Below are 25,761 nucleotides of genomic sequence, written 5' to 3'. Positions count from 1 at the left end.
CAAAGTATTCAAAATGACATTCAAAAAGTTTGTTAACCCTTTAGGTGTTTCACATGAATAGCAGTAAATTAAAGGAGAAAATTCAAAATCTTCATTTTTTACACTGGCATGTTCTTGTAGACCCATCTCTTGAATTTTTACAAGGGGTAAAAGGAGAGAAATCTTTCTAAAATTTTGTAACCCAATTTCTCTCGTAAGGAAATACCTCATGTGTATGTCAAGTGTTCGGCGGGTGCACTAGAGGGCTCTGAAGGGAAGGAGCGACAGTGGGATTTTGGAGAGTGAGTTCTTCTGAAATGGTTTTTGGCGGGCATGTCACATTTAAGTGCCAGAACAGCAAAAAAACAAACAAACACATGGCATACTATTTTGGAAACTACACCCCTGAAGGAACATAACATGGGGTACAGTGAGCCTCAACATCTCACAGGTGTTTGACGACTTTTTGTTGAAGTTGGATGTGTAAATAAAGAAAAAAATGTTTTCACTAAATTGCAGGTTTTTCCCAAAATTTTACATTTTTACAAGGGGTAATAGGAGAAAATGACCCCCAAAATTTGTAACCCCAGTTATTCTGAGTATGGAAATACCCCTTCCCTGGACGTCAAGTGCTCTGCTGGCGCACTACAATGCTCAGAAGAGGATGAGCGCCATTGAGCTTTTGGAGAGAGAATTTGTTTGGAATGGGAGTCAGGGGCCATGTGCGTTTACAAAGCCCAACTTGGTGCCAGAACAGTGGACCCCCCACATGTGACCCCATTTTGGAAACTACACCCCTCACAGAATTTAATTAGGGGTGCAGTGAGTATTTACACCCCACTGGCATTTGACAGATCTTTGGAACAGTGAGCTGTTCAAATGAAAAATTACATTTTTCATTTTTACAGAACACTGTTCCAAAAATCTGTCAGACACCTGTGGGGTGTAAATGCTCACTGCACCCCTTATTACATTACATGAGGGGTGTAGTTTCCAAAATGGGGACACGTGGGGGGGTCCATTGTTCTGGCACTATGGGGGCTTTGTAAACACACGTGGCCTTCATTTCCGGAAACATTTTCTCTTCAAAAGCCCAATGGTGCTCCTTCTCTTCTGAGCATTGTAGTTCGCCCGCAGAGCACTTTACATCCACATATGGGGTATGTGAAATTTATTATTTTTTTCATTTTCCCCTCTAACTTTAACAAAAATTTGTCAAACTCCTGTGGGGTGTTAAGGCTCAATATACCCCTTGTTATGCTCCTTTAGGGGTTTAGTTTCCAAAATGGTGTCACATGTGGGTATAAATTTTTTTGCGTTTATGTCAGAACCGCTGTAAAATTAGCCACCCCTGTGCAAATCACCAATTTAGGCCTCAAATGTCCATAGTGCGCTCTCACTCCTGAGCCTTGTTGTGTGTCCCGCAGAGCATTTTATGCCCACATATGGGGTATTTCCTCATATGTAGAGAAATTGCATTACAAATTTTGGGGTCTTTGTTTCCTTTTACAGTTTGTAAAAATAATAAGAATGGGGCAACACCAGTGTGTTAGTGTAAAATTTTACACTAACAGGCTGGTGTAGCCCCCCAACTTTTCCTTTTCATAAGGGGTAAAAAGAGAAAAAGCCCCCAAAAATGTGTAGTTCACTTTCTCCCAAGTATGGAAATACCCCTAAACTGTTGCCTTGAAATACAACAGGTCTCCGAAGTGAGAGAGCGCCATGCGCATTTGAGGACTAAATTAGGGATTGCATAGGAGTGGACATAGGGGTATTCTACGCCAGTGATTCCCAACAGGGTGCCTCCAGCTGTTGCTAAACTCCCAGCATGCCTGGACAGTCAGTGGCTGTCTGGAAATGCTGGGAGTTGTTGTTTTGCAACAGCTGGAGGCTCTGTTATGGAAACACTGCCGTACAATACGTTTTTCATTTTTATTGGGGGGGGGACAGTGTAAGGGGGTGTATATGTAGTGTTTTACCCTTTTTTATGTGTTAGTGTAGTGTAGTGTTTACAGGATACATTCGCACTGGCGGGATTACGGTGAGTTTCCCGCTAGGAGTTTGCGATGCGGCGAAAAATTTGACGCAGCTCAAACATCAAGCAGGAAACTGTAAACCCGCCTGTGTGAATGTACCCTGAAAACACTACACTACACTAACACATAAAAAAGGGTAAAACACTACATATACACCCCCTTACACTGTCCCCAAACCTCCAGCTGTTTCAAAACTACAACTCCCAGCATGTACTGACAGACCGTGCATGCTGGGAGTTGTACTTTTGCAACAGCTGGAGGCACACTGGTTGGAAAACCTTCAGTTAGGTTCTGTTACCAACCAGTGTGTCTCCAGCTGTTGCAAAACTACAACTCCCGGCATTTACTGATCGCCGAAGGGCATGCTGGGAGATGTAGTTATGCAACAGCTGGAGGTACGCAACTACAACTCCCAGCATTCTGATGACCGCGGCGGGGGCCGAAATTCCCACGGGCGTACAGGTATGTCATGGGCCCTTAAGTACCTGGGCTTCATGGCGTACCTGTACGTCCTGGGTCCTTAGAGGACATCTGCAGTGCTGGGCCAAAAAACGTCATTTAATAGGTCTTTGAAAGACCTTTCCAACGATGAGCTGAGTGTGTGATCGAGTGTATACAGCAGAGCAGAGGCTCTGCTGTATACACTGGATCACACACTTGGCTCTGCTGTATACACACAATCACACACTCTGCTTTGCTGTATGCACCCGATCACACTCGGCGCTGCTGTATACACACAATCACACACTCGGCTCTGCTGTATACGCACAATCACTCTTGGCTCTCCTGTATAGACTCAATCACACAAGTAGTCTCCTGGGAGTTGTAGTTCACCAACACCTCTATTGTATCTCAGTAGTCTCCTGGGAGTTGTAGTTCACCAACACCTCTATTGTATCTCTGTAGTTTCCTGGGGGTTGTAGTTCACCAACACCTATATTGTATCTCTGTAGTCTCCTGGGATTTGTAGTTCACCCACACCTCTATTGTATCAGTAGTCTCCTGGGAGTTGTAGTTCACCAACACCTATATTGTATCTCTGTAGTCTCCTGGGAGTTGTAGTTCACCAACACCTATATTGTATCAGAAGTCTCCTGGGGGTTGTAGTTCACCAACACCTCTATTGTATCTCAGTAGTCTCCTGGGATTTGTAGTTCACCAACACCTCTATTGTATCTCAGTAGTCTCCTGGGATTTGTAGTTCACCAACACCTCTATTGTATCTCAGTAGTCTCCTGGGATTTGTAGTTCACCAACACCTCTATTGTATCTCTGTAGTCTCCTGGGGGTTGTAATTCACCAACACCTCTATTGTATCTCAGTAGTCTCCTGGGATTTGTAGTTCACCAACACCTCTATTGTATCAGTAGTCTCCTGGGAGTTGTAGTTCACCAACACCTCTATTGTATCTATGTAGTCTCCTGGGAGTTGTAGTTCACCAACACCTCTATTGTATCAGTAGTCTCCTGGGAGTTGTAGTTCACCAACTCCTCTTTTGTATCAGTAGTCTCCTGGGGGTTGTAGTTCACCAACACCTTTATTGTATCTCTGTAGTCTCCTGAGGGTTGTAGTTCACCAACACCTCTATTGTATCTCTGTAGTCTCCTGGGGGTTGTAGTTCACCAACACCTCTATTGTATCTCAGTAGTCTCCTGGGATTTGTAGTTCACCAACACCTCTATTGTATCAGTAGTCTCGTGGGAGTTGTAGTTCACCAACACCTATATTGTATCTCTGTAGTCTCCTGGGAGTTGTAGTTCACCAACACCTCTATTGTATCTCTGTAGTCTTCTAGGAGTTGTAGTTCACCAACACCTCTATTGTATCTCTGTAGTTTCCTGGGAGTTGTAGTTCACCAACACCTCTATTGTATCTCTGTAGTTTCCTGGGAGTTGTAGTTCACCAACACCTATATTGTATCTCTGTAGTCTCCTGGGAGTTGTAGTTCATACACCAGTGTTTCCCAACCAGGGTGCCTCCAGATGTTGCAAAACTACTACTTCCAGCATTCCCTGGTTGGGAAACACTGGCATACACACACATAACAGGGACTACAGCTCCCACCATGTGTCATTCAGTAGTCCCCCCCCCCGCCTCTCACACACAGAATCATCTCCAGTATGATATTTATTCCCTGTATACACCACCAGCCCCTGCAGTGTAATATGTCTCCTTCACACACACGTCCTCCCCTCCCTGCTCTGTGGTTTGCTCTGTTTTTCCCCCGTGAAAACTTGAAACCTCCCCGTGATAAGTGAGGTCCTGTGTAGACAGAGCAGGGGAGGGGGGAGGAGCTGTGTACGTCCTCATTCTCCCCCTGCTTGAATCTTACAGATAGGGGCGTTTCTGAGGATGAGCCTATGGCTGCCTCAGAAAGCACCCGCTCATGCATATGCATAAGCAGGGAGGACCTGACGGAGGCTAGGGGGGAGCACAAACACTGCTGGGAGGAAGAGATCTCCGTCCCCAAGATGGCGGCTGCAATGTAATGAATAGGGGACGGACGCAGGACTACTGGGCTATGCTGGCAACTCTAATATCTCAGAAACGGCTGCATATAGGTAAATAGGACTAATTGACTAAATTGTATAACTTTTGTTTGGGGAACATATGGGCAGGGATTTTTGACCACTACAGTTGTCCTTTAAGAGGTTAAATCACCCCCGTTTTCCTATTTTTTAAATAATTTTAATAAAAAAAAAATCATATGTGGTACCGCCGCGTGCGTAAATGTCCGAACTATTAAAATTTAAGGTTAGCTAAACTGCAAGGTGGATGGCATACACAAAAAAAAGATACCAAAGTCCAAAATAGTGAATTTTTGGTCACTTTATATTCCATAAAAATATTAATAAAAAGCGATCAAAAAGTCCCATCAAAACAAAAATGGTACCGATAAAAACTACAGACCACGGCGCAAAAAATAGGCTCTAATATAGCCGCATATGCTCAAAAATAAAAAAAAGTTATAGGGATCAGAAGATTACCATTTTAAACATTCAAATTTTGGTGCGTGTAGTTATAATTTTTTTTAAAGTAGTAAAATAAATTAAACCTACAAAAATTGGGTATCCCTCTAACCGTATGGACCTACAGAATAAAGATGTGTCATTTTTACCGAAATGTGCACTGCGTAGAGCCAGAAGCCCTAAAATGTAGCAAAATGGCATTTTTTTTCTTCATTTCACCCCACAAATAATTTATTTTTGTTTCGCCGCAGATTATAATATAAGTAATGTCATTACAAAGTACACTTGGCGATGCAAAAACAAGCCCTTATATTGGTCTGTAGCTGCAAAATTGAATGCGTTATGATTTTTTTAGAAGATGAGGAAAAAACGAAAATGCAAAAACGAAGATTTTTTGAGAACTTAAGATGAAAATGGGCCTTAAGGGGTTAAAGGGGTATTCCAGGAAAAAACTTTTTTTTTTTATGTATGTCAACTGGCTCCAGAAAGTTAACCAGATTTGTAAATTACTTCTATTAAAAAAAATATTTCTTTCCAGTGCTTATCAGCTGCTGAAGTTACATAGTTACATAGTTACATAGTTAGTACGGTCGAAAAAAGACATATGTCCATCAAGTTCAACCAGGGAATTAAGGGGTAGGGATGTGGCGCGATATTGGGGAAGGGATGAGATTTTATATTTCTTCATAAGCATTAATGTTATTTTGTTCCAGGAATGTATCTAATCCTGTTTTAAAGCTGTTAATTGTTCCTGCTGTGACCAGTTCCTGAGGTAGACCGTTCCATAAATTCACAGTCCTCACGGTAAAGAAGGCGTGTCGCCCCTTGAGACTAAACTTTTTCTTCTCCAGACGGAGGGAGTGCCCCCTCGTCCTTTGGGGGGGGTTTAACCTGGAACAGTTTTTCTCCATATTTTTTGTATGGGCCATTAATATACTTATATACGTTTATCATATCCCCCCTTAAACGTCTCTTCTCAAGACTAAACAATTGTAACTCCTTTAATCGCTCCTCATAGCTAAGATGTTCCATGCCCCATATTAGTTTGGTCGCGCGTCTCTGCACCCTTTCCAACTCCGCAGTGTCCCTTTTATGGACAGGTGACCAAAACTGAACAGCATATTCCAGGTGAGGCCGTACCAATGCTTTATAAAGGGGGAGTATTATGTCCCTGTCCCTTGAGTCCATGCCTCTTTTGATACATGACAATATCCTGCCGGCTTTGGAAGCAGCAGCCTGACATTGCATGCTATTCTGTAGTCTGTGATCTACAAGTACACCCAGATCCTTCTCTACCAGTGACTCTGCCAGTTTAATCCCCCCTAAGACATACGACGCATGCAGGTTATTAGTACCCAGATGCATAACTTTACATTTATCCACATTGAACCTCATTTGCCAAGTCGATGCCCAGACACTTAGTCTATCCAAGTCATCTTGTAACTTATGCACATCCTCTATAGACTGTACCGTGCTACAAAGCTTGGTGTCATCTGCAAAAATAGAAACAGAGCTGTTAATACCATCCTCTATATCATTGATAAATAAATTAAACAACAGCGGTCCCAGTACTGAACCTTGGGGTACACCACTAATAACCGGGGACCAATCAGAGTACGAATCATTGACCACCACTCTCTGGGTACGATCCATGAGCCAGTGTTCAATCCAGTTACAAACTAAAATTTCCAAACCCAAAGACCTTAACTTACCTGTCAGACGTCTATGAGGGACAGTATCAAACGCTTTAGCAAAATCCAGAAACACTATATCCACAGCCATTCCTCTGTCAAGGCTTCTACTCCCCTCTTCATAAAAGCAAATTAGATTGGTTTGACAACTTCTATCCTTAGTAAACCCATGCTGGCTATCACTTATAATACAATTATCCCCTATGTATTCCTGTATGTAATCCCTTATAAGTCCTTCAAACAATTTACCCACAATGCACGTTAAACTTACCGGTTGAGTTGAGTTGTTCTTTTCTGTCTAACTGCTCTCTGATGACACATGTCTCGGGAGCTGTCCAGAGTATTAGCAAATCCCTATAGCAAACCTCTTATGCTCTGGACAGTTCCTGAGACAGACGGAGGTGTCAGAAGAGAGCACTCTTGTCAGACAGAATGGAGCAACTCAACTTCAGCAGCTGATAACTATTGGAAGGATTAAATGGTACCTCTCATCAAAAAAACTTTTGATATTTTATAGATTAATGTATGCAGAATAACTTTACAATTGCATGTTATACAAAAATATGCTTCTTTCTATTTAATGTTCCACTTTGAAGAAATGACCACTAGGGGTCTCCCTACCAGTCCTGGCAGCAAGCATTTCAGACTCATGCTGGAGTCCTAAACACTATGAGCTGCCAGTCTGCTTTGTTCACAAAGGAGAACACTCAGAGCTGCCAGCCTGCTTTGTTCACAGCCTGTTTGGCTGTGAACAAAGCAGGCTGGCAGCTCTGAGTGTTTAGGACTCCAGCATGAGTCAGAAATGCTTGCTGACAGGACTGATCGGGAAAAATACAATAGAAAGAAGCATATTTTTCATTAACATGCTATTGGAAAGTTATTCAACATTCATTAATCTAAAATATATCAAAAGTTTATTTGATGAGAGGTACCCTTTAAGATTTTTTAATAGAAGTAATGAACAAATCTGTTTAACTTTCTGGAGCTAGTTGATCTTAAATAAAAAAATAAAAAAACGTTTTTTCCTGGAATTACAATAAGGCGGGGTGATCATCATGTTAGGACATGGGGGCAGTGTAAGAGTTTCCATAAGCATATTACCAAAGACAGGACAGTATAGTGGAATCCTCTATTGGGGACTCGTGTAAATTTTGATTTAAATGTTGTTTTTCTTGACTGTAAACATAACAAATACAAATATTATATTTTCTCAGTAAAACTAGCTACCTGTTCAAAATATTACTTTCCTGGTCACAAAAGACAAGTTGATGGGAAATCATGGCAATTTTTATACTTGTAAGACCTAAGTAATTAAAAAATACTTATTGATAGTGTGGAACAAAGCTTCAATTACATAGTTTAATCATTAAAATAGTAGACTTCACCACAGTGCTGTACATTAAAGTGATTATTAACATGTTAAATCATAAAGATATACACACACACGCAATACATATTTATGTATGCCTGGATTTAAGCTTTTTTTTCCTTTTAACTTTTAGGCGATCCATTCTGTTGCTTGGCACCATGAAGGAAAGCAGTTCATCTGCAGCCATTCAGATGGTACTCTGACCATATGGAATGTACGCTCTCCTGCCAAGCCCATACAGACAATCGTACCACATGGTAAGACATTGATATCTTTTACAACTTCTATTCTCTCCATATGGATATCAAACTGTTTGCTTAAAGAAACTATTTTATTTGTATTTTTTTGCTTATATATTGCAGCATAGGGCTTTTATGAAATAAGAATGTGGAGGTTCTTGTGTATACCTATTTTAGCTGATGTGACAAGTGGGGATTGTCTGCCAGCTTGATTCGTATTTCCTCTCTGACATAGTTCTCCATTGCAGCCTACATTTCCCAGATGCCTTTGGTGTTGCAGAGACAGAGGGGTTCAGTCTCATCCCTGCACTTGCTATGAGTTATGTATAAGCGCAGTAAGTGATAGGTGACAGAATTTCTGTTCCCTAACTCACTTTATAGAGGACCACATGTGATACAGCTTCAGTCTGTCCTTTTTGTGAGGGATCTCCACTCATACACTCAGGATAGCAGTATCAGGCTTCATTAAACTCCTCTAAATCACTGCACATCTTTTCACTTAGGTCAGTTATAAGATCTTAAGCACAAGGAAAGGACATGGATGAACATTTAGGGTGAAGCTAGGTGTTGTCTAAGAGTTGCCAGAAGGGATCTGCTAGGCCATGCAATGCTGTAGTTCACAGGAAGTCAGCCAATTAAAACAGACCACTCACTGTTACACATGAAACCCAAGTAATTTTGTGGTCACCTGACCAAGCTGCAGTAGTGAAAAGTATAAAGGCAGCTAAGCTGAGATAACTTTTTTAGTAAAAAAAAAAAAAGTGATGGAGCAGCGTGATGTCATGGCTCCGCCCCTCATGACATCACGGCCCACCCCCTTAATGCAAGTCTATGGCAGGGGGTGTGATGAACGTCACGCCCCCTCCCATAGACTTGTATTGAGGGGGCGGGCCGTGACGTCACGAGGGGCAGAGCCGTGACGTAACGATGCTCCGGCCCCTGTATTGCCCATCATTATGCGCAGAGCGATCCCGGGGGTCCCCAGCAGCGAGACTCTGGTGATCTGACATCTTATCCCCTATCCTTTGGATAGGGTATAAGATGTTTTGGGGCGGAGTACCCCTTTAAGGGGTTAACCTTAGGGATGCACCAAAAGGGAAATTTTGGACCGAAACTGAAAATGTAGGCTGTGCTTGGCCTAAAACTGAAATTGAAAATGCATTGCCCCGCCCATTTTTTTTCAATATAGTTTTTGTAAAATTGTATTATCAGAATTTTTTAGTCACTGATGTACTTGAAGGTACTGGCCGGGCTTGGAGCCACTGCCACTCACCATACATTGACTCCAAGACACACTATAGGGGTACACACCTATCTTGTTGCTATTGGCAACTACTCCATTTTTCCCTCAGCACGTTATGATTAATCTCCCCCTTTATATCTTTAAAAAAATAAATAAAAATAAATCGGTATGCTTAAATGTTCTCTTCCGACCCCTATAACTTTCTAATTTTTCCCTATATGGGATTGTATAGGGGCCATTTTTTTGTGCTGTGATCTGTATTTTTTATCAGTACCATTTTTATTTTGATGGGACTTTTTGAATCACCTTTTTTCTGCTACATTAACCCCCTCCCGTTATAGGACGTATGCATACGTCCCAGCACAATGACACGTTCGCGCACTGGGACGTATGCATACGTCCTAGCACAGCTGGAGTCCCTCCGCAGCTGCGGAAGCTGCGATCGCTTCAGTCCCAGCAGCATTAACCTCATAGATGCCGTGATCACTCCTGATCATGCATCTATGGTGTTGACAGCTCCCCCTGTTCTCAAATGTCGGTGCTCGCATACGATCATGGGATGCCTTTGGTTGCTATGGCAGCAGGAGGTCAGATCATGACCTCCTGTCTGCCTGCTACGGAAGCCTGTGAGATCCAGCCACAGGCTGTATCGCACAGGCTGTACAGTGTGTGCAGCTCATCATTTCATACTGTGCTGCAGTACAAATGTATTGCAGCATAGTATTACCTGTAAAAGGGTTAGGGAGGGGGGGTGGGGCGGGAGGTTGTGGTGCTGACACTCAGCATGAGTTCCCTCCCACAGCACAGGGAGGATGAGGCAGTGTAGCACCGGTGTACAGTTCTGCACCTCACACCCACCGAAATTATCGGAAAGCAGGAAATCCCCTTAGCCAAAAGGGGCATTTTCGGCCAATAATTTTCCGCAGACGAAATTTTGGTGCATCCCTAGTTAACATATAAAATTGTTTTGTTTACTTTTACATGTCCTGGTTGACTTTCTCTTGGGAAGGGGCTAGAAAGCACAAGGAGGAGCAGGATGTAGAAGGGAATTTAGGAAGTGTATGTTTTTGTTTTGCTGTTTGTATTGATATGTTTCACATGAACAGTGAGTACTTTCATCATCTGAATTCCGTCATGACTGACTGATGGTATTATAGTAATGAGTAGGGTAAATGAATCGCAATGTTGTAAAGTAATTACAATGACCTGACATCAGTGAAGGTTAAACCACTTACTATGCCCACATACACACTATAATACATATATTTATGTAAAGCTGTACAACAATTTACATTAATCATAATGCTCATTTATTATTCATTTATTCACCAAGCCGGTGATTTATCTGGTAAAAGAGTTTTGTTGTTAAAGTGGAGACATAAAGGTGAACGTCATTCCTAGAAATGAGTCCTATTATATTGTAAGTGGTGAGGTAGGAGGCAGTCCACACCATCTTGTCAGAAGCAAACATCCTGACACATTGTGACCGTGTTCATTCACAAACACAACGTCCTGCTTACTCTGCCATAAAAAAACAAATGTCCAGTGAAAGTAAAAGGGCTGTATAAGCTATAAGCAATTTCTGTGTGTGAATGAAAGTTCTTTGTATTGGGCATGAATCACCTTCCGGATTAATGAAGGTTGTATTACCTTAAAGGCTTAGACTGAAAACACGCGATCATCAGGTTGCGTTGAAGTTTGTAACTGCATTGTGTCATATCTAACAGTAGGTAATGGAAAAATCTCATTGAGGTATTGGAAACTGCTATACAACTCCAATGCAACAAGTTAGAATTTAAAGGGGTATACTCCACTGCCCCAACGTTCGGAACATTTTGTTCAGAATGCTGGGTGTGGGCTGCGGGGTTCATGACGTCATGGCCACACACCCTCAACGTCAACCGACATCCCTCAAGACCCCCGCACCCAGCGTTTGGATCAAAGTGTTCCGAACGCTGTTGCAGTGGAGTACCCCTTTAAGTTGGAGGTTTGAAACAGTTTCTTATGTATTGTAAGCATAAAGACATATATAACCACACAGGTTGAAAATGGCATTGGCATGTGATTTTACTGTAAATCACTATGGTCTTCTAAAACTGGTTAATGCTAGCAAAGTTTTTCCTTTGGCTCAGCTATGTTTTTATTAACTGTAATAGTAATTTTTGTAATAGATTTTGTGGCAGACTTTTAAGGTATGAGAGCACTGCTAATGTACACATTCTCTTTGTGGCATAGGTAACATGTCACTTATTCTGGCATATTTGTCTGAAAATCAGTGTATACTACGGCATGGATTCTTATTGAAAACCTATTCTCATTAAAGCAGACCTGTCACCGCTCCTGGCACGTGGGTTTTAGTAAATACATTGCTTCACCATGAAATAACAATCTCATCAACTCTGCATTGTGCAGTTTCTCTATTGTTCCTCCTGAATACGTGTGAATAAATTGACATCTGGATTTTACCATTCATCTTGTCAAAGGGATGTGTCCGGCCCTACCCAAACTGAGACTGTCAGCCCAAGTAGACAATGTAAGGCTGTTAAGGGACTCATCCGCCACTGGCAACAACCAGTTATCAATTTATTCATACATTTCTAGAAAGAATAGCAGAGGAACAGTGCATTGATGTGCTTTAAGAAACAAATGCTCCTTAAAGGGGTATTCCAAGTACTAAAAATGATCTATTTGTCAGCAATGTTAAAGGTCGCGATTTGTCCATGATGATAATGAAAAAAGATCTGCATGTCGCAGGGTCATTGTCGAGATATAAAGAGGCAGTGGGATGAGAGATGGAAGTTAAAGGGGTATTCCAGGCAAAAACTTTTTTTTATATATCAACTGGCTCCGGAAAGTTAAACAGATTTGTAAATTACTTCTATTAAAAAATCTTAATCCTTCCAATAGTTATTAGCTTCTGAAGTTTTCTGTCTAACTGCTCAATGATGATGTCACGTCCCGGGAGCTGTGCATGATGGGAGAATATCCCCATAGGAGCTGGACAGCTCCCGGGACGTGAGTCATCAGAAAGCAGTTAGACAGAAAACAGCAACTCAACTTCAGAAGCTAATCACTATTGGAAGGATTAAGATTTTTTAATAGAAGTAATTTACAAATCTGTTTAACTTTCCAGAGCCAGTTGATATATAAAAAAAAAAAGGTTTTGCCTGGAATACCCCTTTAAAACCTGATGGAGAAGAGCACATGCTTCTGAGACACTAGAACAAACAAATGTCATCAATCCAGACTTTCATTGTTTATTTTACTAGGACTGCAGAAACAAATATTGGCTCACCCAGGTGTTAATGTTTAAGAGGTTCGGTGCTGTTAAAGTACATATTTTTATGTTTGTTTCAAAGCGAATTGTGCGTCCAGTTGACTTAGAAACACAATCGTTTTGTATTTTTCTAATGTGCGTGCAAGGTCAGGCTGGAAAGCTGCTGCATTCAGATGAGCAGGTTATAATTTATTGAAGGGCTAGCAGCCTTCCTCTGCCATGATGCTGCAGAAAGTGCCAAGCAGCAGAGAGCATCTTGACAAGGAGTTGAAAATAAAGAAAGCAGTGTGGTGGTGATGATGATGATGCTACAGATGATACACTACATAAAAACAGCAAGATACTGTCATTTCCACTCTAGTGGAAGAGTAACCTGAGAAACAAAATTACAGAATCAGTTCTATTTCTTTTATTTATTTATTTTTTTACAGAAAGAAAAATGAACAGCATGCTAATGTAAACATTACATATTATAAATTTTCATCCATATACTTATCAATATATAAAACATTGGTAAATCATTTATTACACTTGCATGCCAAAACATCCCATTTTTTGTTTTCCAGCTTTTTGTTAAAAGTGAATTCACTACAAGCCTACCAAATGTTCTGTATGTCATCGACTTTCTTGTACCCTCAGTGTTGTATGCTGTAAAAAAAAAGGCATTACAGCTATATGGAACTGCAGACTGTGTTCTATTAAACTAACTTCAAAACGGAAGCATGTAAGACCATTTTATTGGTATCCCACTGGTTGTCTCTTCTACATAACTGCAACTATACCTAAGGTGATTTCACATATGGGCCTAATTTATCAAAACATAAAACAAGGTAAAATATGAAAGCTGAGCTCTTGTTGCTGTGGGCAACAAAGAGAATATATCAATGGTCTGATAAATCTCCACCATAGTTTTTGTCTTCATAAAATTATCTGAAGAAAAAAGGAAATTATGCCCCAAAACACTTTATAACAAATGTAATGTTTTTTTTTACAAGCCAAAAAGGAGCTTAAATTGTTTAAAGGGGTTGTCCAGCAAAAAACAAACAAAAAAACAACCTGTGTATTGTGTCAAAAAGTTTAATAAAGCAACTTACTGATATTATTTTTTAGCCATACTGCACATATCCCTCTATCAGCTGAGCTGACAGGCTTGTAGCTGTAACGTCCTGGTACACTCTCTGAAAGAAGTCTGCTTTCCCCCCTGCCCCCTGTTTGCTTAGGGCCAGAGCATTTATGTGAAGAAGGGGAGCTCATATTACTCATCCACAAAAGGTATGTGTCTGTTTGTCATATGAAAAAAAGATCACAACTGAAATATAAAGACTGAGTGAGTGCTCTATTCTTTCTACGTACCTTTTGTTGATGTGTGATCAAATTCTATATGTGAGCACCAAAGAGGTCTTACGGTCAGTGGAGCTATAGAGCAGTGGATATAGTAATACTGCAAGTGCCGGGTTTACCTGTTGTGGATCAGTAGAGATCATATTACTGCTCATTATATTTTCAATCAGCAGAAAGCGTCTCTTAGATAAGACAGAAGGGAGCCTCTTTTGATGGAAACTACTGTGACTGAGAGAGGCTTCCTGCTGCATTAAAATCTGATGAGCAGTAATAGGAGCTCCCCCTTCCTATTAATGTTTTTTCCCTGAGCAGACTGGAAGGAGGGGAGGGGGAAACAGATAGGAGCTCTGGGTGTGATGTGATGTAACAGCTACAAGGGAGAGAGCACAGCTAACATGGAGACATCTGTGAAGTATGGCTAATAACATTATATTAGTAAGTTGCTTTATTATATTTTTTGACACCATGCACAAATTGTTTGTTTCGCTGGACATGATGCAAACCTTACAGAGCACACCTAAAAGTTTAACATTTTACAGGCTTTCTAGTATACAAAAGTTCATTCAAAAATAGTATTTTTAGTAATTAAAGAGCACCTGTCACCAAATAAATTTTTCTAAACTAACTCAGGCTATGTTCCTGAACTACTTCTAACACCCCTCCCACCCTTTAAAAAAAAATGTCAGAGCTTTAAAAAGCTCTGTATCTTACCATTCTTCTTACTCACATAGTGCAATCTCCCTGCAGGAGAAAGTGGACGTGGGACCACTTCTGCCATCACATCTTTGCGTCGCTGTGATGAATAGAAGACCTCAGGCTCTTTCGAGCTTTCACTGAGGCTTTGTGTAGCTTCAACCCCTTAAGGACCAGGCCAATTTTATTTTTGCATTTTTGTTTTTTCCTCTTTGCCTTCTAAAAATCAGTTGCATATCTAGGAGTTATAGAAAGATGAACAGCTTGTCTATGAAAAAGTAGGTGATAAGAATTAGAAACTGATGTGAGGGGCGGAAAAGTGAGGGACCATAATATGATCTACACAAGTGTGTGCAGACTTGCTCTTAAGCAGCCAGGGGAATACAGGTGGTGGATTCGATGATGTAATCAATGCAAATTATAGTCTGCTACCCACATGGTCTTCTGGTGAAACCATGTTTACTCCTGCTGCACTGAGGAGGAGCACATAGGGAGCAGAAGTGTAGCAAAAAAGGAAATGCAAGTTTACAATGTAGACTTAGTGTTATACTGCTGCTTTGTATCTAATATCCCTACAGTCGCCTTTCAAGTTTATTTTATTTGAACTCTAGAATTCCCATTTAATGCAGTTCTGCTAGTACTTAAAGGGGTACTCCATTGCCCCAGCTTTCAGAACATTTTGCTCACGCCCCTCGTGACGTGTAGCGTGGCGTGGCAGCTGCCACATCCCCTCCCATAGACTTGCATTGAGGGGGTGTGGCAGCTAATAGAAAAAAAGGGTGTAACACACGTTTAAATTGCTGCTTAAGTTTTCTATATATATATATATATATATATATATATATATATATATATATATATTCGGAAGATATACAATTTCCAACATTAGAATATTCACCCATGTGCACAAAAGTAATAGACCAGCAGTGTCCAGCAGGAGAGATATATCAGCTCATCAGGTTTTCTTTAGTTGTATAACCTGTATACGGCCATCTCCTACACCAGCAGGTGTATAAGTCCATGCAACGTTTCGAAGGTAACACCTTCTTTGTCCAGCACAATGTGAAAAACGCCCATCACCAAGTTAAATACATTTACATTCTCGCGAGATCTTAATTCTACAGCGGAAATACAAAAGTTACAAAAACGTATCAATAAGTATCAAAAGGAATTAAAATCACATAAAAACAGTACAGTTACAGTATACGCTTAGTTATAAAAATACATTGAAATTGCAGATCTCATTAATCCCGTCCGGTTAAAACTAAAGGTTCTGAAGACTTTTCAAATGCATTGTACATACTGGATGGGCTTACTGTAATGCCTAAAAAGACTAGAGCTCTTTATGTATTTTGGAGTTTCTGTTGTTAATTTCTGGACACATATTACCAGTACAGATGTTTTACAGTACCCAAACAGTAAAAACATCCTCATAGGTAGTAATCTAGAGAAATTTTGAACATTTTGAATATTTAGGGAAATTGATGACACATGGATATACTATAAGGGAGATTTATCAAAACCAGCTTAGAGGAAGAGTGGTGCAGTTGCCAATAGCAACCAATCGGAATGCTTCTTTCATTTTTTTTTTTACTTTTTGTTTTAATTTTACAATAATAAAAAAAATACAATATGAATAAAATACATGCTTACAGTAATTTTCCAAATCAGATCATAAAATCATGCCATACCATTCAGTATACAAAATGAATTCCCCTCCCCTCCCTCAACCCCAAAAATTATGGTGCCCAACCCTGGAGAGAAGGAAAGAAAGAGGGAGAGGGAAAAAAAAGAGAAAAAAGATTTATAATTCATTACTTTCAGTGCCTCCAAATGTCTTCATGTTGTCATTCTCTTTTGAAATTGCCTCTAGCCAGTAGAACCTCATATTGTCTACCTCTTGGGGATGACGTACTTAAGGACCAAGGGTGTACGCTTGTGGGAATTTCTGTCCTGAGGCAACAACCCCCCCCCCCCCCCCCCCATTTCGGCAATCGCTGCAAATCACCGGTGAAATCACACCAGCGATTTGCAGTGATTCTGGATCATACGGGTCTCCGGTGACCCGGAAAATAAGGGGGATCGGGGTTGTCGCTGCCACCCCTCCTGTCCCTGCTATAGCAGACCAATAGATCAGTGGGGGGGGGGAGGGGTGTTAACGTTCGGTTCCCCTGCTCTGCCCACCCACTGTAGTCCGGGCAGAGCAGGGGAACCGACGCTGACCGGCGCCGGAGGTCACTTACCCTCGGCGGCGATCCTCGGCAGCTGCGATTACATGCAGCAGATTCCATGGATCCTACAGAAGCCGGTAAGTAGTTGCCTAGAAACATCTGGAGGGCTACAGTTTTATGACCACTATACAGTGGTCTCTAAACTGTAGCCCTCCAGATGTTGCGAAACTACAACTCCCAGCATGCCCAGACAGCTGTATGCTGTTTAGGTATGCTGGGATTTGTAGTTTTGCAACAGCTAGAGGGCTACAGTTTGGAGATCACTGTAAACCCCCGCCAGTGCGAATGTACCCTAAAAACACTACACAACCATAACACATAACACATAATAAAGGGTAAAACACTACATATACACTAATTTGCACTAACAAGCTGGTGTTGCCTCATACTTTTTATTTTCACAAGCGGTAAAAGGGAAAAAAAGACCCCCAAAATTTGTAACGCAATTTCTCCTGAGTACTAAAATACCCATTATGTGGGCGTAAAATGCCCTGCGGACGCACAACAGGGGTCAGGAGTGAGAGCGCACTATGTACATTTGAGCCCTAAATTGGTGATTTGCACAGGGGTGGCTGATTTTACAGCAGTTATGACATAAACGCAAAAAAAATAAATACCCACGTGTGACCCCATTTTGGAAATTGCACCCCTTATGGAACGTAACAAGCGGTATAGTGCGCCTTAACACCCCACAGGTGTTTGACAAATTTTCGTTAAAGTTGGATGGGAAAATGGGGAAAAATAAATTTCACTAAAATGCTGGTGGGGGGTGCGGGTTACCCTAAATTTTTCATTTTCACAAGGGAAAATAGGAAAAAAAATCCCCCCCCCAAAATTTGTAACCCCATTTATTCTGAGTAAGAACATACCCCATATGTGGATGTAAAGTGCTCTGCAGGCAAACTACAATGCTCAGAAGAGAAGGAGTGCCATTGGGCTTATGGAGAGAAAATATGTCCGGAATTGAAGGCCACGTGTGTTTACAAAGCCCCCAAAGTGCCAGAACAATGGACCCCCCCCCCCACGTGACCCCATTTTGGAAACTACACCCCTCACAGAATTTAATAAGGGGTGCAGTGTACATTTACGCCCCACAGGTGTCTGACAGATTTTTGGAACAGTGGTCCGTGAAAATGAAATGAAAATGATGCTCACTACACCCCTTATTAAATTCTGTGAAGGGTGTAGTTTTCAAAGTGGGGTCACATGTGGGGGGTCCACTGTTCTGGCACCACGGGGGGCTTTGTAAACGCACATTGCCCTGACTTCCATTCCAAACAAATTCTCTCTCCAAAAGCTCAATGGCACTCCTCCTCTTCTGAGCATTGTAGTTCGCCAGCAGAGCCCTTGAGGTCCACACATGGGGTATTTCCATACTCATTGTGGCTTTTCTGGCACCATAGGGGCTTCCTAAAGGCGCCATGCCCCCAAAAACTATTTCAGCAAAATTTTCTTTCCAGAAGTCAAATGTGACTTCTTCTTTTCTGAGCATTGTAGTTCGCCCGCAGAGCATTTTATGTCCTAACATGGGGTATTTCCATACTGAGAAGAGATGGGGTTACAAATATTGGGGGCCATTTTCTCACATTACCCTTTGCAAAAATTGTAAATTTGTGAAAAAAAATGCACTTTAGTGAAAAAATTTTTTTTCATTTACAAATCCGACTTTAAGGCTCACTGGACCCCTTGTTACGTGCCTTGAGGGGTGTAGTTTCTAAAATGGTATGCCATGTGTGTTTTTTTTTGCTGTCCTGGCACAATAGGGGCTTCCTAAATGGGACATGCCCCCCAAAAACCATTTCGGCAAAATTCACTCTCCAAAATCCCATTATCGCTCCTTCCCTTCTGAGCCCTCTACTGCACCCACCGAACACTTGACATACACATATGAGGTATTTCCTTACTCAAGAGAAATTTTGGGAAGCTTTTTCTCCTATTACCTCTTGTAAAAATTCAAAAACTGTGTCTACAAGAACATGCGACAACCCGAGATTAAGATTTCAAATTTTCTCCTTCAATTTGCTGCTATTCCTGTGTTAACACACTTTCTGAATGTCATTTTAAATACTTTGAGGGGTGCAGTTTTTATAATGGGGTCATTTGTGGGGTATTTCTTATATGAAGGCCCTTCAAATCCACTTCAAAACTGAACTGGTCCCTGAAAAATTCCGATTTTGAATTTTTTTTTTTTTTATTGGAAAATTGCTGCTATACTTTGAAGCCCTCTGATATCTTCAAAAAGTAAAAACATGTCAACTTTATGATGCAAACATATAGTAGACATACTGTATATGTGAATCAATATATAATTTATTTATCTATTTTCCTTACAAGCAGAGAGCTTGAAAGTTAGAAAAATGCTACATTTTCACGTTTTTTCATAAAATTTTGGAATTTTTCACCAAGAAATGATACAAGTATCGACAAAAATTTACCACTAACATAAAGTAGAATATGTCACGAAAAAACAATCTCGGAATCAGAATGAAAAGTCTAAGCATCCCAGAGTTATGAAGGCTTAAAATGACAGTAGTCAGATGTGCGAAAAACGTTCTGGTCCTTAAGGTGAAAATGGTCTTTGTCCTTAAGGGGTTAAAGGGCTATTCCGGGCAAAAACTTTTTATCCCGTATCCAAAAGATAGGGGATACGATGTCTGATCGCTGGGGGCCTGCCGCTGGGACCCCTGCGATCTCCCTGCAGCACCCGCATTCTATGCGGGAGTTGCGTCTCCAGTTTCGGGAACCTCCAGTTCCAGGGACTTGGGACGTGATGTCACGCCACGCCCCCTCCATTTCTGTCTGTGGGAGGGGGCGTGACAGCCATCACGCCCCCTCCCATAGACATGAATGGAGGTGGCGTGACGTCACGACCCGGAAACCCGGTGGTTTCCGAAACTGGAGACTCAGCTCCTGCATAGAATGCAGGGTGCTGCAGGAAGATCACGGGGGGTCCCAGCGGCAGGCCCCCCGCGATCAGACATCTTATCCACTATCCTTTGGATAGGGGATAAAATGTTTTTGCCCGGAATACCCCTTTAACACTATTAACTGTGAAAAATGAAAGGGGCAATCTGGTTGCTATGGGCAACTACACCACTCTACACAGGTCTTGATAAATCCCCCCTATACTTCTACTATATGTGTTGATATCCTATATTTGATTTTTACATGTTACTTTAGCTCACTGCAAGAAAATGATGATCACTGGTTTAATGTTTTGTGCCAAATTGTAGAAAAATATTTACTTAATATTTAAATTTCCATACAACACTATTGAGATGTTAAATTTAGTCTAATAATTCAAAGTGGAGATCTGGATTTGATCGCAGGAGTCCCAGCGGTCTGAAACCCCAAGCACACCCCTCACTACCCACGATCAGACATCTTATACCCTATCCTGAAGATCCCATTGCTTTCTATGGTGCCCATGTGTGCCATAAAGTGTGAAGCACGCCCTTTTTAAACATTATATTGCAGGGTACTATTTATGCTAAGTATAATTAAAAATAGGTTTAATTTACAGGCAGATCTACTCAAACATATTTGCTTACACATGGTTGGCATGCTTAGCAGGGAAGAAGATATTGTTTACTGTTGTGTATACAGTAGAGGTGTTAATGCATAAAATATTGGTTGCTGTACAATTTTTTTTTACAGGTACTCTTGCCTAGTGTCATCTATCAAGGTTTTCTGACACTTTTTTATATTTAGAGTGGCAGAAAATAACACGAGGTTCAAATTGACATTGTATTTGGCCTACACTACACTCATCAAGATTGCTTATGACTTGTTGAATCTAACAATAATAATTATTGCCATGAGGGGAGATTCTGAAAAGGGGGGGGAAAAGCTAAGCACCATGTTCTTTTCATTTACATACTATGTACTCCCAACTGAGGGTATTAGTATCTCAAATGCCTTCTTAGTCCCTCAAATTGAATTCGTACCCAAACCAGATCCCCTAAAGAACTACGAACTCTCTTCAAATTTATCACCCTCTCCCCCACTAGACCAGACCCTAAATATATATAGATCCCATACAAAAATACAGACCCTCAACAGCCCCATAGCTAATACAGACCTCAGCCCACAAAACTTCTTAGTACAAAGCCTAGACATTCCACTTCATGAAGATGTATTCCTGGGGCACAACTATTTTTCTAATTACTTACCTGCCACGATCCTCTCCTCTGCCTTGATCCTTTTCAATTTCCAGTCCCCACTGCTTTCTGCAGCTTCCTGATCACTGCCTGGGACAGGACACCACTTTGAACAGTGACTAGCTATATGGGGAGTTCCTGTAAGATTAACATGTCATTGTACTGCTGCAATATTTAAAGGGGTACTCCCGTGGAAAACTTTTGTTTTTTAAATCAACTGGTGCCAGAAATTTAAATAGATGTATAAATCACTTCTATTAAAAAATCGTATTCCTTCCAGTACTTTTTTGGGGCTGTATACGAGAGAGAAATCCAAAAAAGAAATGCATTTCCTCTGATGTCATGACTACAGTGCTCTCTGCTGACCTCTGCTAGGAACTCTCCAGAGCAGCATATGTTTGCTATGGGGATTTTCGTCTGCTCTGGACAGTTCCTGAAATGGTCAGCAGAGAGCACTCTGGTCATGACATCAGAGGAAATGCATTTCTTTTTTGGATTTCTCTTTAGTATACAGCCCCTAAAAAGTACTGGAACTTCAGATCACGGCGCAAAAAAGGAGCCCTCATACCGCCCCATACACAGAAAAATAAAAAAAGTTATAGGGGTCAGAAATGACAATTTTAAACGTATAAATTTTCCTGCATGTAGTTATGATTTTTTCCAGAAATATGACAAAATCAAACCTATATAAGTAGGGTATCATTTTAATTGTATGGACCTACAGAATAAAGATAAGGTGTCATTTTTACCCAAAAAATTACTACGTAGAAACGGAAGCCCCCAAAAGTTACAAAACTGCATTTTTTTTTTCAATTTTGTCGCACAATGATTTTTTTTTTCCGTTTCATCGTAGATTTTTGGGCAAAATGACTGACGTCATTACAAAGTAGAATTGGTGGCGCAAAAATAAGCAATCATATGGATTTTTAGGTGCAAAATTTAAAGAGTTATGATTTTTTAAAGGCAAGGAGCATTTACAAATCTGTTTAACTTTCTGGCACCAGTTTATAAAAAAATAAAAGTTTTCCATGGGACTACCCCTTTAACCCCTTAACAACGCAGGACGTATATTTATGTCCTGCGCCGGCTCCCGCGATATGAAGCGGGGTCGCGCTGCAACCCTGCATCACATCGCGTCGGTCCCGGCGCTCATCAACGGCCGGGACCCGCGGCTAATACCACACATTGCCGATCTCGGCAATGTGCGGTATTAACCCTTTAGAAGCGGCGGTCAAAGCTGACCGCTGCTTCTAAAGCGAAAGTGAAACTATCCCGGCTAATCAGCGGGGCTGTTCGGGACCGCCGCGGTGAAATCGTGGCGTCCCGAACAGCTTACAGGACACCGGGAGGGCCCTTACCTGCCTCCTCGGTGTCCAATCGACGGATGACTGCTCCATGCCTGAGATCCAGGCAGGAGCAGTCAAGCGCCGATAACACTGATCACAGGCGTGTTAATACACGCCAGTGATCTGTGTAAGAGATCAGTGTGTGTAGTGTTATAGGTCCCTATGGACCTATAACACTGCAAAAAAAAAGTATTAATAAAGATCATTTAACCCCTTCCCTAATAAGTTTGAATCACCCCCCTTTTCCCATAAAAAAATAAAACCGTGTAAATAAAATAAAAAATAAACATATGTGGTATTGCCGCGTGCGTAAATGTCCGAACTATAAAAATATATCATCAATTAAACCGCACGGTCAATGTCCTATGCGCAAAAAAATTCCAAGGTCCAAAAAAGCGTAATTTTGGTCACTTTTTACACCATTAAAAATGAATAAAAAGTGATCAAAAAGTCCGATCAAAACAAAAATCATACCGATAAAAACTTCAGATCACGGCGCAAAAAATGAGTCCTCATACCGCCCTGTACGTGGAAAAATAAAAAAGTTATAGGGATCAGAAGATTACATTTTTAAACGTATACATTTTCCTGCATGTAGTTATGATTTTTTCGGGAAGTATGACAAAATCAAACCTATATAAGTAGGGTATCATTTTAACCGTATGGACCTACAGAATATTTTTACCGAAATATGCACTGCGTAGAAACGGAAGCCCCCAAAAGTTACAAAATGGCGTTTTTTCTTCGATTTTGTCGCACAATGATTTTTTTTTCCGTTTCGCCGTGAATTTTTGGGTAAAATGACTGTCACTGCAAAGTAGAATTGGTGATGCAAAAAATAAGCCATAATATGGATTTTTAGGTGGGAAATTGAAAGGGTTATGATTTTTAAAAGGTAAGGAGGAAAAAACAAAAGTGCAAAAACTGAAAAACCCTGAGTCCTTAAGGGGTTAAAGGGTTACTCCGGTGCTTAGACATCTTATCCCCTATCCAAAGGATAGGGGATAAGATGCCTGATCGCGGGAGTCCCGCCGCTGGGGACGCCGCACCCGTTTGTAATCAGTCCCCGGACCGTGTTCACTCCGGGACTGATTACCGGCGACTACACGGCGGGCGGCGTGTGACGTCACGCCCCCGCCCCCGTGTGATGTCACGCTCCGCCCCTCAATGCAAGCCTACGAGAGGGGGCGTGATAGCTGTCATGCCCCCTCCCGTAGGCCTGCATTGAGGGGCGGAGCGTGACATCACACGGGGGCAGGGGTGTGACGTCACCCGCCACCTGTCCTGTAGTCGCCGGTAATCAGTCCCGGAGCGAACACGCTCCGGGGACTGATTACAAACGGGGTGCCGCGTGCATGATCCTGGGGCTCCCCAGCGGCGGGACTCCCGCAATCAGGCATCTTATCCCCTATCCTTTGGATAGGGGATAAGATGTCTAAGCACCTGAGTACCCCTTTAAAGTTGTGTGGTTAAAAGTGTTATTCGGCAAAATGTGGTGTTCTAAAAACATTTCCATACTGCATGTTTGCCCACACACACACACACACACAAAAACAAAAAAGTTGTAGCCTCTGATATGCTCCACTTCCTTGTGCTGGGTCCCAGTATGTCAGAGTGCTTCTCAGCCAATCACTGGTGTTAGTGTTTGCATGTCTTAGTTAATGCTTTATGAACTTTTGATAAGCTATTGTATTATAGTTTAATGCCTTAGTATTTTTAATGCTTACAACTTTAACTCTTGTATGGAAACAATTGATTTCAGAAAGGTGATGGTTAGTAAATATGCTAACAATATTTTGTAGACTTTAACCCCTTCAAGACACATGGCTGATTTAGTCAGTCATGGTGCTGCTCAAAGTGTATGGCGCGGACTCCTAACTCAAGCCTGTTCCATACCCAGCAACTCCTAGCTGATTCAGTAGCTGCAGACATTCGGGGCGGCAGCATCTTAAGTGCGTGGGGTGGCTTCATAACTAACTTCATTCAAAGCCAAGGAGGAAATAACGATCCCTTTGTGGGTTAAAAGTGTTTAACAGATTTTATGGGGGGGAGAAAAAGAGAGAAAAAAAATTCCGTGTAGCAATACCATGGGACTGATTTTTCAATGTGACTATTTCCAAGTTGAAGGTTGCACCAAGCTGTACTTTTTGCATTCAGGCTTTTGTTTCCCGTCAGCATAAATCTCACCAAGTCTTTCCTGTTGGTCACTTGTTTTCTCTTGCAGCACCCATCATACTGCACTGTAGAGATAGAAGGGCAAACATAAACCCACTTCCATCTTCCATAACTATCAAACTGAGCGAGAGAAAAACTGAAGGGATTTGCCCATAACAACCAATCACAGCTCTCCTTTCACTTTACCAGTGCTCATTTACTTTTTTTTTCTCACACAGTTTGATAAATCTGGTCCTATATGGAGTGTTTTATTATACATATGTAACAACCCAGGTATTTGGCTAGAGAGACGATGCTGTCTTCCTATTGGAATCATATTGTAGCCATGCTTTTGCATGCATTAAATGATTGTTTATGGTTTCAATTAGATTGTGAGAAATAAGCATCCCCATGGCAACAACAGGCATGTCATGTGAAAACAGCATTATCCGGTCTTGTCTCATAGAGGTTGCAGAGAAGCTGTACAGCTTATTGTCAAATGACGATAACATATTGATGATAACATATTGTCTAAATGGGAGAAAATATATTCAGCCATGCAAGCAAGTAATAATGCAGGGATGATGGGCGTAAAAAAAAAAAAGTGTTTAGCACTTTACTGCATAGAGATTCCATATGCCCTGGTTAGTAACAGGAAAAAACACTCAAAATCACACACATGAATAAAATGGATTAGCCAACTTTCTTTACATCACAGGATAACGTGATATCAATCTTTTAAAAGCACCGGACAAAATCACAGGGTATAATTGTATGGTCCCTATGCTGTCCAATGAACAATAGATATGTAAGCATATCCATTGTTATAGGGGTTATCCAGCTAAAGATATTTTATCCCTATCCAAAAGAAAGGGGATAAAATGTCTGATTGCAGGGGATCCGCTGCTGGGACCCCCCGCGATTTCCGTGCAGCACCCACATTCTATTCGGGGCTGCCTCTCCAGTCCTGGAAAGCTCTTTGCATCCGGGACTGGAGACGTGACGTAACGCCATATAGAATGCGTGTGCTGCT

The 25,761-nt window shown here is 41.4% G+C and overlaps 1 protein-coding gene and 1 long non-coding RNA gene across 5 annotated transcripts in view; one reads left to right on the top strand and one right to left on the bottom strand.

Annotated features, from left to right (window-relative positions):
- STXBP5 (syntaxin binding protein 5) overlaps positions 1–25,761 on the top strand; it is a 530,024-nt gene that overhangs the window by 262,892 nt on the left and 241,371 nt on the right. For all 4 annotated transcript variants that reach the window (XM_056567305.1, XM_056567304.1, XM_056567306.1 and 1 more), the window contains one exon: positions 8,178–8,301. In XM_056567305.1, the coding sequence (XP_056423280.1) occupies positions 8,178–8,301 (124 nt within the window). The remainder of the gene's footprint in view (positions 1–8,177; positions 8,302–25,761) is intronic.
- On the bottom strand, positions 15,860–24,866 carry LOC130362579 (uncharacterized). The gene is made up of 3 exons (XR_008891476.1): positions 24,762–24,866; positions 21,241–21,366; positions 15,860–15,955 (listed from the first exon to the last, which is right to left on the bottom strand). It is a non-coding gene; the product is annotated as an uncharacterized LOC130362579 (long non-coding RNA).

This window comes from Hyla sarda, chromosome 3 (assembly GCF_029499605.1).
Source record: "Hyla sarda isolate aHylSar1 chromosome 3, aHylSar1.hap1, whole genome shotgun sequence".
Lineage (NCBI taxonomy): Eukaryota > Metazoa > Chordata > Amphibia > Anura > Hylidae > Hyla > Hyla sarda.
This window is presented reverse-complemented; position numbering and strand designations above follow the sequence as displayed.